Source organism: Pelophylax lessonae, assembly GCF_965119305.1.
Source record: "Pelophylax lessonae genome assembly, chromosome: 1".
NCBI lineage: Eukaryota > Metazoa > Chordata > Amphibia > Anura > Ranidae > Pelophylax > Pelophylax lessonae.
The window spans coordinates 271,151,975-271,166,893 of NC_138768.1; the positions used below are offsets into that span (position 1 = coordinate 271,151,975).

Sequence of the window (14,919 nt, forward strand, 5' to 3'; positions counted from 1 at the left end):
ATTTATAGCACTGATTACTGTAGTAATGTCACTGGTACCCCCAAAAGTGTCAAAAATGTCAGTCAAGGGTCCGATCTGTCCGCCGCAATGTTGCAGTCCGTACTTAGTAGACGCAATAACTTTTGCGCAAACCAATCAAAATACGCTTATTGCGATTTTTTTTTACCAAAAATATGTAGCAGAAAACAAATTGGCCTAAAATGTTAAAAAATTTTGATTTTTACATTTTTTTTTTTTTTTGGAATTTCATATAAAAAAATGGGAAAAATATTGTTATTTTTTCAAAATTGACGCTTTTTTTGTTAATAGTGCAAAAAGTAAAAATCGCACAGGTGATCAAATACCACCAAAAGAAAGCTCTGTTTGTGGGAAAAAAAGGACATCAATTTTATTTGGGTACAGCGTCGCACGACCGCGGAATTGTCCGTTATAGTCACGCAGTGCCGAATCGCAAAATAGGCCCTGGTCTTTGAGCAGCCAAATCCTCCGGGGCTTAAGTGGTTAAAGTGGTTGTAAACCTCAGACATAATATGAACAAAGCATATCCCTCTATAGTGTCATTTCTTTCTGCTGCCTTCTTCCTCTGCTAACAGCATTAATCACTTCTAATGAGTTTCCCTGACACCAAGAGAAAATAACCGCTTCAGCCTGTTTCCATGTGCTGTGTGTGGGGGCTGTGTCCCTTCCCTCCAATCAGCTCTCAGAGCTCTCCTCACTGAGCTCTGCAGGGTGTAAGTTCAGGTCCCCCCCCCCTTTTTTTTTTTAAACTCCTGACAAGCTTTATAAATGCAGCACTTTCAACAGATTTAGAAAAGAGATGGCTGCAGAGAGACAGGTACAATTTATGTTGGAGGATTTGCTTCATCTCTGGGTGTCACCTGAAGCCACTCACTTCACTGAGTATATGTATGTGTATATATATATACAGTGGGTACGGAAAGTATTCAGACCCCCTTAAATTTTTCACTCTTTGTTATATTGCAGCCATTTGCTAAAATCATTTAAGTTCATTCTTCTTCCTCATGAATGTACACATAGCACCCCATACTGACAGAAAAACACAGAATTGTTGACATTGTTGCAGATTTATTAAAAAAGAAAAACTGAAATATCACATGGTCCTAAGTATTCAGACCCTTTGCTGTGACACTCATATATTTAACTCAGGTGCTTTCCATTTCTTCTGATCATCCTTGAGATGGTTCTACGCCTTCATTTGAGTCCAGCTGTGTTTGATTATACTGATTGGACTTGATTAGGAAAGCCACACACCTGTCTATATTAAGACCTTCCAGATCACAATGCATGTCAGAGCAAATGAGAATCATGAGGTCAAAGGAACTGCCTGAAGAGCTCAGAGACAGAATTGTGGCAAGGCACAGATCTGGCCAAGGTTACAAAAAGATTTCTGCTGCACTGAAGGTTCCTAAGAGCACAATAGCCTCCATAATCCTCAAATGGAAAATGGGACGACCAGAACCCTTCCTAGAGCTGGCCGTCCGGCCAAACTGAGCTATCGGGGGAGAAGAGCCTTGGTGAGAGAGGTAAAGAAGAACCCAAAGATCACTGTGGCTGAGCTCCAGAGATGCAGTCAGGAGATGGGAGAAAGTTGTAGAAAGTCAACCATCACTGCAGCCCTCCACCAGTCGGGGCTTTATGGCAGAGTGGCCCGACGGAAGCCTCGGTGTAAGACACATGAAAGCCCGCATGGAGTTTGCTAAAAAACACCTGAAGGACTCCAAGATGGTGAGAAATAAGATTCTCTGGTCTGATGAGACCAAAATAGAACTTTTTGGCCTTAATTCTAAGCGGTATGTGTGGAGAAAACCAGGCACTGCTCATCACCTGTCCAATACAGTCCCAACAGTGAAGCATGGTGGTGGCAGCATCATGCTGTGGGGGTGTTTTTCAGCTGCAGGGACAGGACGACTGGTTGCAATCGAGGGAAAGATGAATGCGGCCAAGTACAGGGATACCTGGACAAAAACCTTCTCCAGAGTGCTCTGGACCTCAGACTGGGCCGAAGGTTTACCTTCCAACAAGACAATGACCCTAAGCACACAGCTAAAATAACGAAGGAGTGGCTTCACAACAACTCCGTGACTGTTCTTGAATGGCCCAGCCAGAGCCCTGACTTAAACCCAATTGAACATCTCTGGAGAGACCTAAAAATGGCTGTCCACCAACGTTTACCATCCAACCTGACAGAACTGGAGAGGATCTGCAAGGAGAAATGGCAGAGGATCCCCAAATCCAGGTGTGAAAGACTTGTTGCATCTTTCCCAAAAAGACTCCTGGCTGTATTAGATCAAAAGGGGGCTTCTACTAAATACTGAGCAAAGGGTCTGAATACTTAGGACCATGTGATATTTCAGTTTTTCTTTTTTAATAAATCTGCAACAATGTCAACAATTCTGTGTTTTTCTGTCAGTATGGGGTGCTATGTGTACATTCATGAGGAAGAAGAATGAACTTAAATGATTTTAGCAAATGGCTGCAATATAACAAAGAGTGAAACATTTAAGGGGGTCTGAATACTTTCCGTACCCACTGTGTATATATATATATATATATATATATATATATATATATATATATATATATATATATATATAGGGTTTACAATAGGGATGCACCGAATAATCGGCGGCCGAACATTATTCGGCCGAAAATAGAAAAAATAGCACTTTCGGTGTTCGGCCAAATAAGTCAAAAGGCCGAATAATTTTGTGCCGAATAATAGGGCTGAATGATAGTCGATATGATATCGACTATCGTTCTGTGGCCGTAGGCGATATTCATATCGCCGAGGTCACGATATTTACAGGGGGAAGGGACTCGGAGGAGGACAGGAGGACTCACAGACTTCCGTGTTAGGCAGGGGAAGCCGGGACACTTCAGCGGTGAGCATACATACATTACTCACTCGTGCACTGCAGCCCGCCCCACACATTCAGTGAGTCTTACTCTCCTCCCTAGTTTTTTCAATGGCACATTCAGGAAGCCAATCACACCGTGATTAGCTGCACAGCGAACCAATCACGCGTGCCTGCACACCTGATTGGTTCCGCTGTGCCGCTACTCACGGCGTGATTGGCTTCCTGAATGTGCCATTGAAAAAACTAGGGAGGAGAGTAAGACTCACTGAATGTGTGGGGCGGGCTGCAGTGCACGAGTGAGTAATGTATGTATGCGGCTGTGCTCCTTTCCAGGCTCCTACTAGTCAACCTCCAGCCTCCTACTACCACCACTATGAGAGACTGTCTGTCACTATAATCTGATCGAGTCCACACTGACACTGACTGACTGTCACTGAGTAATTGATGTTACCACATTAACCCTGACCTGCCCAGTGCCCTGTATCTGCAATTAAAATTTACAAGGCTGCCTGCATGCTTCCTGATTTCCATTCCCAGCATCCTTCCCAATCCCTACAGTGTCACTAACATTAACCCTATGGTACAAGGCTGCAGTGTGCACTGAATCCCATTCCCTACAGTAACATTTAGGGAGAGAGAGAGACATGAGAGGACAAGAGAGAGAGAGAGAGAGAGAGAGAGACATGAGAGGACAAGAGAGAGAGCGAGTGAAAGGACAAGAGAGAGAGAGAGAGACACGAGAGGACAAGAGAGAGGACAAAAAATTGGCAAAATAAATGGAAAAAATGCAAAACACCGCGTTCGGTATTCGGTCTTCGGCCAAACATTTTATTATTATTCGGCTTCGGCTTCGGCCAAGAATTTCATTTCGGTGCATCCCTAGTTTACAACCAGTTTGAGTTCTATTAAGTGTATTCTGGTTAGTTCCAGCCTTCTGAATATAGTCATATGCTGGAACACATCTTTACTATATTTACAAGACAAGGGTGATCCTTGGAGAGATAGACTTCTCTGGGAAATCTTGTGTGATTTTCAACATAGATACAACACAGTGCAGTTATCCCAGTAAACAGCTCTTGTTTTGTGGCGCTGTGTTTTTTACATTTTTTTATTTGATATCTCAAGTTATCACATCGTTTATTCCCCAACTTTTGTCTTTAAAGGCTGGAGCATCATTCATATGGTTGGCACTGCAAGACTCTCTCTGAATACCTAATTTAGGATTTTCATCAGAAGGTCCTCTCGTTCATGTGCACAGATTTCATTAAAATCTGCTTTTGCGATAGAAGCCACACTTTTATTTTAAAGTACAGCATTTACAACCTTTGATGGTTTCTGCTGTGCAAGCTGAAAAATCTAAGATTGTAAGAGTGTCTGAAGAGCATTGGGCTTGTGTCAATGACATCACTTTGAGATGCTTCTGAGATCATTTAGAAATTGAAGGGTCTATTTGACCTGGAGTTGACCTCCCTTTGACCTGCATTTGCTCAGTTTCAAGCTAGTATTGCATTCCTATCAATTCCTATGGGAATGCAAAACCCATCTGACATGAAAAGTCTGTTGATGCTTGGAATGAGGGAAGAGCTATTAAAATAATACATTAGTGCCTCTTTCACACAGATGGCCAGAGAAGGAAAAAACAGGTGGTTTCAAAACAGTCCTGCCACCCCCCTGACCACACAACTAAACCTCTACCATACAGCTAGAGGGGATAGTTCTGATTTTGCAACAAATTCAGTGCTGCATGTTGAGTTGACAGGCAACTCTGCTCTGCACTGAGAGCCAAACACTTGGAGCACAGTTGCTGCTCATTAAAACTGCAATTTGGCAGAAAAAAAAAATGGGCATTAATGAGGTTGCATTTCCTCCTGAACACCTGATAGTGGCTGCTTAGCCACATTCTGAAATCCTGTTCACCATGCATCATTTTTCAGAGAATGAACAAATGTGAATTTGGGCCTAAAACTAAAGGAAATCCATCCATTCTATCTTATTACAGACCCCAAGCAACCTGTCATTGTTGCTCTTAACGGCCTATTACAGTGTTCTCAATCATCATCATTTACCCAAAGGATACAACTATGGTGCAGTCTGTGTACTGATGCAGATCTCTGAATATCAAGTAGCCCAGTGGTCTTCAAATTGCTGCCGGGGGCCAGATTCAGCCCTTTGCTTGCCTATATATGGCCCTTGGGGCTATATTCCTTCCACTGGTATTAACAGTGGGACATAATTCCTGCCACTGACATCAACAGTGGGGCACTATTCTTCCCACTGACTGTAACGATGGAGCACTATTCCTCCCACTGACACCAATAATGGGACACTTTTCCTCCCACTGACATTGATAATGGGCCACTATTCCTCCCAATGACACCAACGATGGGGCACTATTCCTCCCACTGACACCAATAATGGGTACTTTTCCTCCCACTGACATTGATAATGGGCCACTATTCCTCCCAATGACACCAATGATGGGGCACTATTTCTCTCACTGAATCCAACAATGTGGCACTATTCTTCTCACTGACACCAACTATGGGGCACTATTCCTCTCACTGACACCAACGATGGGGCACTATTCCTCTAACTGACACCAACGATGGGGCACTATTCCTCTCACTGACACCAACGATGGGGCACTATTCCTCTCACTGACACCAACGATGGGGCACTATTCCTCTCACTGACACCAACGATGTGGCACTATTCTTCTCACTGACACCAACGATGGGGCACTATTCCTCTCACTGACACCAACGATGTGGCACTATTCTTCTCACTGACACCAATTATGGGGCACTATTCCTCTCACTGACACGAATGATGTGGCACTATTCTCACTGACACCAACGGTGGGGCACTATTTCTCTCACTGACACCAATGATGGGGCACTATTCCTCTCACTGACACCAATGATGTGGCACTATTCCTCTCACTGACACCAATGATGGGGCATTGTTACCAACGCCAGGACATTTTCTTCTCCTACAGGCCACAGTCTGGCCTCTCTAAAGTCTGAAGAATAATAAACTGGCCCTAATGTTTGAAGGCCCCTGGAGTAGCCTATCCAGCCCTCATTGTGATGAAGTAGTGTGAAGATATTCTCATCTGACCAATTTGTTGGATATCTGTCAAAAGTTCTGTGCACAATTGTGCATTTTCATTGAGTATACGTTTTACATTTTTTTATAGTATAAAATTGAGTTTACTATTTTTTCTTTTCATGACTCTAACATACTGTAATTGCTGTACCAGAGTTTCACAATTCTATTGCATATATGGATTTGTGGATGCTTTCTCCAATAAAAGTCAAAATCCCTTCTATACAGCTGGTAAAATAGTTGATAAGCCAAGCCAAGTCCACTGCTAAAGCTATGAGCTGTCTATGGAAAAAAACTACTTGGCAGACTGATCTCAGGGAAAAGAGTGATCAGCCATATTGAGTATTTTTGGGGAAACCTTATTGCTTTTGCCCAGAAATAAATATGTCTCTATAGGCATAAACATGCATTCTTAAGGTAACCCAACATGCATGCTTATGTGACTGTAAGAAAATGACGATTCCACGGCAGTCAGATCTTGCTTGCATATTTTACAAACCTCTAAAATGAATGGTCAGCTGTACGTTTGTATAGAAAGGGACCAACAGTAAAAAGTTAAGTTGTTCATTAAGCAAAGTCTGTATATGTAATAAACAAATATGACAGCCCCATTTATATACATAATATCATAAAAAAACAATATATGAAAGCTTTTTAAGTTAACACAGTATTAGAAGGCTTTCTACATTAGGCTGATCACATTTGTGTATATATTTAAGATGATTAAAGATTCCCTTTAAGAGAGTGTGGGCAGCCTGTGGGTAACAATTAGCAGAGACTTTTATTTCTATCATAGTCAATAGATAGCAGATCTGCCGGTGTGTAACAATTACTAGAGCTCCTTTAGTTTCATTCATTTTCAGTCGGTTGCTGTAGTAACATTGCTTTTTTTATTGACTTGCTTGTTTTTGTCTTTCAGGTGGATGAAGGTGCTGCGTTAGAGCAAGCCATAAAATTCTGCCAACTTCAGATGGGAGCAGCTGCACAGAAGCAGGTAGGTTTTCGGCTATAGAAAGTAGGGGTTGGTAATAGTTTCTTAGTACATATAATATAATATGTACATATAATATTCAACTTTCAGTTTGTATGTCCTGTGTAGGTTGTGGTATAAAGGTATTTGCACCTGTCAGTAGAACACCTATACTTACTGCACTGAGCAGATAATATCTTTTTAAATAATCTTTAATTAATCTTTTGTAAACGGTAGTGGCATATCATACAGAATCAAGTGTCACGTTCACATTAGACAGTCTTAACAACATGAAGAGTGTGCCTATCGGCCAAACGGAGGGAGAACCACATTCAGCTCCTGTCCTGATGACCGGGTCCAATCTCCAGGGATGAGCCCCCAGAGTGCCCCGGCGGATCCATGACAGTCAGCAGCATGAATCCTCCAGCATAGTTTCCATCCGAACTGCACACTAAATTAAGAACCTTAGAAACATAACAGCCACAGAGAAGAAGAGAGTAGACGGCGCTCCCGGAGGAGCCGTCAAGGGTTTAGAGACAAGAGAAAGAAGAAAGGAAGAAAAACAACCTGGAAGAGTCACGGACCCCGCGGAGCTCATGCTCCTGAGGGGAGTCATATGATTAGAAAGAGCACCACACACATTCCATCATGTCTGTGAATGTGTCTTCACTCTCCAGGGGTCCTTCTCTGCTCTGCTGTGGCGGCCAGCACCGGCGAGGCGCTGCCGAAAAACAAGTGCCTTTGATTTAAAAATGGCGCAAGGCGGCACCATTATGTAAGTGCCCATGTGCCCGCCCGGCCAAGCTTGTACGAACTTTCCCAAGCCTGGCAGGCGTTGGAACGGCGCTTGCACAGTTACGATGTCTGCCCCCAACCATTTTTTTTACGGGCACCGGCTGCCCGTAACGGGCATTTACCGGCAGCCCGATTAACGGGCGCTTGCCGGGATAAACGGGAAAAACGGGACAGTTGACAAGTATGCCAGTACACGCCGCTGCTAAAAACTGCTGATAACAGCCTATGTATGCATGGACACATAGAATAACATACTGGGGAGTTTACTAGATGCATAAAAACACATCCAGTGTGCATGCGTCCTTATTGCTATCACATGAAATGTAAACATCAAGTGTGCATGCGTCCTCTTTACTGACACATCTGGGGTCTATTAGACCCCAGTTCTCTCCTCTGCCCTGAAAGCATTTGATCAAGCCAAAATTGGTTTGAGTAGACGCTTTTTCCATGCCAAAAATGACTTGTTTACATTCTACAGAAACTAGAAGTGACAAAATACTTGTTGCTTTCATTTGCTCATACCAAAGAAATGATCGGGGACGTTCCTGTCACTGATCCGCAGTATGATAACCTGGCAGAACCGCTGGCTTCAGTCCGGACTCCCCGGTGGGATGGGAGAGCCCGGAGGGGGGGGAGGACAACCCCTCCTGCCACCTGTAAAATCAGACCAGCGGCTAATTAGCCACTTGGATTGCTTTTACAAAGCACATGATAAAAATTGTAGCTGCAGGCATCATCCCGGTATACCACTTCAAAGTGCCACCGTATATATCCAGTCGGCAAGTGGTTAAAGGGAATAATGATTTCACTGTCAGGGAGAATTATTATGTTTCTGCCATCTTTTTTTTGTAGTGCAGGGTTGGATCAGTTTGCAGTGAGCAATTCAGATTCCATGTGTAATGAAATTGAAGAGGGTATTAGAGGATGCTTCCAAGAAAAAAATTAAATTTCTTTTTTTCAGCAAGACTTAGTGAATTAACATGGATGGGTCACCAGGTCCTGCACACCCTAGAGGTCATACTGTTGCTTACATTACTTGTCAGACTGGAATCTGAACAGGAAAATGCTGCTTGCATACTGAAAAATGTTTGTGACTAAATACTGGATTGTATTAACATGTGGCAATGCATGTTTAATCATTGATTGCACCACAGTGCCCCATGTTGCAGGAGCTGTAGACAGGGTTCATGAAAATCATTTTTCAACCCTGTATACTGTACAATTGTGTCATCTACATATAACAGATGCTGCAGTTGCAACACCTCACCTGTGGACTGTTTATAATACAGCGTGAATCATGATGGATTTCTATAGAGATTGCATCCAGCTGATTGTAATGGAAATCGTTTTTCAAGCAGTAACTGAAATGTGTTCTCCAACTCATACTGCAACTAACAGTTGGGCTCAGTCATGTAGACATCAATTATTTCCTGCCTCACATTATACCTGACCCATGGATGATGTCAGTCCCTGACCTCCCAAAGAAAGGCAAATGGGTTTGTCATGCAGTGTGCATGTGACCTAAAGTAAATTAGATTGTATGATTGCTAAAGAATAAATACTTTCAAAAAAACAATAAAAAACAAGTTTCAACACTTAATCATTTTCAGGTAGTATGATCTGTAGAGAAAACTTTATTTCTCTGTCGCTCATTGACAGACGTAGTCTTCTTGATTCACAAGAACTGGGTTATGTTGTCTCCGCAGGAGCAGGACTAGGCAGAAAGAAAAAACGTTCTGGCTCCACCTTAGGGGCAGTCCCTGAGGGTATATCCTCCCTCTCTCTGCTACAAGGCATCAGTTTTTTTCTGTCTAGTCAGGTATTTTTTATTTAAAAAAAAAAAAAAAAGTTTTTTGTTTTTTCTGGCAGAGGTGTCCTGAATTAACATGGACCCTGCCACTCATGTATCTCCACCGGATCCCCTCGAGGTGTCTGCAGGATCCTCCAGCACCCCACTGACGGTTGAATCATTGTCAGCTATTATGGAAACTTTTGTGTCCCGGGTGGAAGTGGCTTGTCAGGGACAGGGCGCAAGAAAGCGACCCCCGCCTAACCCCTTATTATCTGAAACTTCGGATTCAGAATCTGAGCCTATTTCTGCAGTTGCAGGTACTTCATCTGGGATTGGTGTCTCGGGTACTGTCTCTTCAGACAGTGAGGAGGATGTTTCGGCATCAGCCATAGCCTGAGAGGAAGCGTTGGTAAACGCACTCATTGTATCTGTTCAAGAAACCTTAAGATTACAGGGTATTCCGTCTGAAATAGCTGAAACTGAAATCCCTTTTGGGACTAAAAAACGCATCAAAGTGGCGAAGGTTTTTCCATTGCCCAAATGTTTTGGCAATCCAATCAAAGAAGAATGGAGTCTGCCAAAACGCACCTCTGCTATTTCTAAACGCATTAACAGGCGTTATCCGTTTGAGGAAACCCTCATTAAGAAATGGACAGAACCACCTGTGGTGGATTCACCAATTGCTAGATTGAATAAAGCCACGGTTATTCCTTTAGAAGACGCTCCGTCTTTTAAAGATCCAGTGGATCGCAAGATAGAAGCTATGTCTCGCACCATGTTTTCCTTGATTGGATCAGTTTTCATACCAATAATTGCTATTGGTCTGGTTTCGCAGACTGTAACTGAATGGACCAAGTGGTTACGCCGGGACTTAGAAGAGGTCCCTCAGGCGGTATCAGATTTGTTGGAACAAATGATACAGGGGTTACAGTTTGTGTGTGATGCGGCGTTAGACGCCACTTCATTATTGGCGCGAGCATCAGTTTCAGCAGTGGTTCTCAGGCGTACACTGTGGCTAAAAGGTTGGTTAGCCGACCAAGGTTCCAAAAAAGCATTGGCTAATATCCCCTTTTTAGGAGAGCGTCTATTTGGAGCCAACTTAGATGAGATCATTAAGGATCTCACGGGTGGAAAGAGCACCTTTTTACCGCAAAATGTTAAGGGTAAAGGAACTGGTCAAAGACGAGGGCCTTCTTTCTCTGCTCACAAAAAGTTTTTTCGTCCCGCGGGTGAAAAAATTAAGTCCTCCAAAGCTCCTTCAGGAGACTTCAGGGGACGTTGGTCGGGCAAGCAAAAGCCCGCCCCCTCCAGACCTGAAGATAAATCGTCCAAAGCCTGAAGGTGCGCCCCCACCCATAATTGGGGTGGGGGGACGTCTTCGCCGGTTCCCGGATCCATGGCTTTCCAGAATCCCGGACAAGTGGGTTTGCGAAGTCATAAGGTCAGGGTACAAGATCGAGTTTCGATCTCTCCCACCGGCGCGATTCTTCCCTTCCAATATCCGACTATCCCCGGATCGTCTAGAAGATCTGCGGAGAGCAGTCACTGATTTACTACAACAAGGAGTGGTAGTCCACGTTCCTTGGACAGAACGTTTTCAAGGGTTTTATTCAAACCTATTTACAATACCCAGGAAAGAGGGCAAAGTGCGTCCAATTCTGGACTTAAGGGCACTCAATTCCTTTCTCAACATAAGGAAATTCAAGATGGAATCCATTCGCACAGTAGCAGCCTTCCTGCATCCAGGGGATGTCCTAGCGTCCATAGACATCAAGGACGCCTATCTTCACATTCCCATTTTCGCAGGACATCAGCGGTTTCTACGCTTTTCCGTAGAAGAGAACCACTATCAGTTTGTGGCGTTACCTTTCGGTCTCGCCACGGCTCCTCGGGTCTTCACGAAGGTGTTGGCCCCAATGTTGGCACTACTGCGCCAAAGAGGCATATCGATTCTAGGTTACCTAGACGATCTCCTGCTTCATGCAGAGTCTCCTCAGACCCTGCTACAAAACATAGAAATTACTATAATTTCTTTACAGGAATTTGGGTGGCTGGTGAACCAGCAAAAGTCATTTCTGGTTCCCACCCAGAGGCTCGAATATCTGGGTCTAATTCTAGACACAGTCAGGTCAAGAGTTTTCCTTCCGGTAGGGAAACTCCGGAAGATTCAATCAGCAGTCCAGTTGTTACTATCCAACAGCTGGTCTTCTCTTCGAACTTGCATGAGGGTTCTGGGGTTGATGGTGGCTTCCTTCGAAGCAGTCCCATTTGCCCAGTCCCATACCCGAATTCTTCAGCAAGAGATTCTTCTCAGATGGAATCGGAATCCGGAATCCCTGGACAATTGGATCCGATTGAGCAAACAGACCAGAGAGTCTCTGGTCTGGTGGCTTCGGTCTCCGATGCTCAGCCAGGGAAAGTCATTTCTGCCAATATATTGGACGATAGTGACCACGGATGCCAGTCTATCCGGATGGGGAGGAATTCTCGGTCAGTTATCTGTCCAGGGACTTTGGTCCCTGGAAGAATCCAGGTTGCCGATAAATGTATTGGAACTGAGAGCGATCAAACTTTGTCTGATTCACTGGACCGAGCAGCTCCAGGGCAGCCCGGTTCGGATCCAGTCGGACAACGCCACGGCCGTGGCTTATGTCAATCACCAGGGGGGCACCAAGAGTGTCCGAGCGGCCAAAGAAGTGGCTTGCATTCTTCGCTGGGCGGAACGATTTGTTCCAGCTATCTCTGCGGTGTTCATTCCGGGGGTGGAGAATTGGCAGGCAGATTATCTCAGCCGTCAGACTCTGGATCAGGGGGAATGGTCCCTCCATCCAGAAGTTTTCCCTCAGTTGTGCCTACGTTGGGGCACCCCGGATGTGGATCTGTTGGCATCACGATTCAACAGGAAAGTACAGAGATTCGTGGCTCGCTCCCGCGATCCTCTAGCAGAGACCGCAGACGCACTAATCGCCCCGTGGGGGCAATACCAGCTAATGTATGCCTTCCCTCCTCTCGGGTTACTGCCAAGACTTCTTTGCAGGATAGAGGAGGAAGGAATTCCAGTAATCCTGGTAGCTCCGGACTGGCCTCGCCGAGCGTGGTACGCCGACGTGGTCAGACTGGTGGCGGACGTCCCGTGGAGACTTCCTCTCAGGGAGGACCTACTGTCTCAGGGACCGATCTTCCATCCTGCTTTACGATCGCTGGCTTTAACGGCCTGGCTATTGAGACCCAGGTGCTGAAGGACAAGGGATTGTCAGCTTCAGTTATTCCTACTCTAGTTAAAGCAAGGAAAGCGACTTCCAGAAAGATTTATCATCGTACATGGAAGTCCTACATTGCATGGTGTGAACCTCTGGGGTTCCGTCCACGGTCTTATTCGGTTAGTCGAATATTAGCTTTTCTGCAACAAGGGGTTGAGCAGAAACTGGCCTTGAGCACTATCAAGGGTCAGGTCTCCGCATTAGCTATCTTCTTTCAGAAGCCTTTGGCTACTCATTCCTTGGTGCGGAATTTCATCCAGGGGGTGCGTCATCTGGCTCCGCCAGTGCGCGCGCCGTTACCACCCTGGGATCTTAATTTAGTATTGTCGGTTCTTCAGAAACCTCCCTTTGAAGATATTAGGGAGATTCCTCTACCTACGTTGTCCCAGAAGGTGGCCTTCTTGGTGGCTATCACTTCTGCACGCAGGGTGTCAGAACTGGCCGCTTTATCTTGTCGTTCCCCATATCTGGTGGTTCATAGAGATAAGGTGGTTCTTCGTCCGAATCCATCCTTCCTACCAAAAGTGGTTTCAGAATTTCATCTGAATGAAGAAATTGTATTACCTTCCCTGTGTCCTAAGCCCAGTCATCCTCGGGAGTTTGCTTTACACTCCTTGGATGTGGTCCGGGCGATCAGGGTATACTTGAAAACGACAGACTCGTTTCGCAAGACGGATTCACTTTTTGTGATCCCGGATGGACCCAAAAAGGGGTTGCCTGCATCTGCCGCGACTATTTCCAAATGGATCAGCCAGACGGTGGTACAGGCTTATTCTATTAAGGGTCGGGAGCCCCCGTTCCCTGTTAAGGCGCACTCCACTCGGGCACTTAGTGCGTCATGGGCCTTTCGCCATCAGGCGTCAGTGGTCCAGGTGTGCAAGGCGGCTACCTGGTCGTCGGTGCATACCTTTACAAAACATTATAGAGTTGATGTAATGGCATCGTCTGATGCCTCGTTTGGCCGCAAGGTTTTGCAGGCCGCCATTTGAGGAGACCAGTGGTCTGCCTCGAGGGTTTTTTTCCGTTGGAAATTTTCATTTGAGTCTCATTCTTTGTTTATAATGAGCCTTTAAAACTTCTAGTTTGGCACCGGTTGGGCCTTCTAGATTGGATTTTGATTTCGGTCAATCCCACCCCTCATTTGTGGCACTGCTTCTGGATGTCCCAGTTCTTGTGAATCAAGAAGACTACGTCTGTCAATGAGCGACAGAGAAAATCGGATTTTTGTAAGATCTTACCGTAAAATCCTTTTCTCTTAGCTCATTGACAGACGTAGTACCCGCCCCTCTATCATTGAGTTGGGTTGGGTTAAATTCTCTGTTGCTGCTTTGTGACAGAACTGATGCCTTGTAGCAGAGAGAGGGAGGATATACCCTCAGGGACTGCCCCTAAGGTGGAGCCAGAACGTTTTTTCTTTCTGCCTAGTCCAGCTCCTGCGGAGACAACATAACCCAGTTCTTGTGAATCAAGAAGACTACGTCTGTCAAGAGAAAAGGATTTTACGGTAAGATCTTACAAAAATCCGATTTTGTAATCAGTTAGGCTAGCCATAGACAGAGAGCAATTTTCTTTCCTGCAACCACGGGTTACAGGAAAGAAATGCGCTTGGTTTGTTGATGGGGGGGAGCTATTGTGTTTCCCAACGGGGGCGGAGGAAGCCGTCCCAGCCAGGAGAACACAGTGAATATTGCTAGCTGCTATAATAGCCGCTAGCAATAATCGCATGCATAATCCGACAGGCTGGTTGTACCCAAGTGGATCGATCAACTTGGGTACATTCAGCCTTCCAATACATGGTTCAAATCTCAGCTGGTTCCTGCTGAACGGGCAGAGATTTGAACTGTCTATGGCCAGCCTAACTTAGTGTTTGGTAATAGTATGTTGGCACTGACATTGCTCCTTTAAAACCTCTTCCACCTTTCCCTACACCCCAGATTTTCCCAACCGATGTAGGAGATTTCAGTGTTGTTTGGGATCTGAAGTGAATAAAAGTCTATCGTTAGATCATAACTATAGAACACATCCAAAGTCCTGTGATGTTGCTGAGTACTTTCACTGCTCATTAAAAGGAAAGTTATTGGACAGTTTGGTATTATTGTGAAAGATTTTGCTGTC

The 14,919-nt window shown here is 44.8% G+C and overlaps 1 protein-coding gene across 1 annotated transcript in view; it reads left to right on the forward strand.

Moving 5' to 3' along the window:
* CABIN1 (calcineurin binding protein 1) overlaps positions 1-14,919 on the forward strand; it is a gene marked incomplete at its 5' end in the record, with an annotated part of 455,669 nt that overhangs the window by 420,530 nt on the left and 20,220 nt on the right. The window contains one exon of the mRNA XM_082243930.1: positions 6,907-6,981. Within this exon, the coding sequence (XP_082100056.1) occupies positions 6,907-6,981 (75 nt within the window). The remainder of the gene's footprint in view (positions 1-6,906; positions 6,982-14,919) is intronic.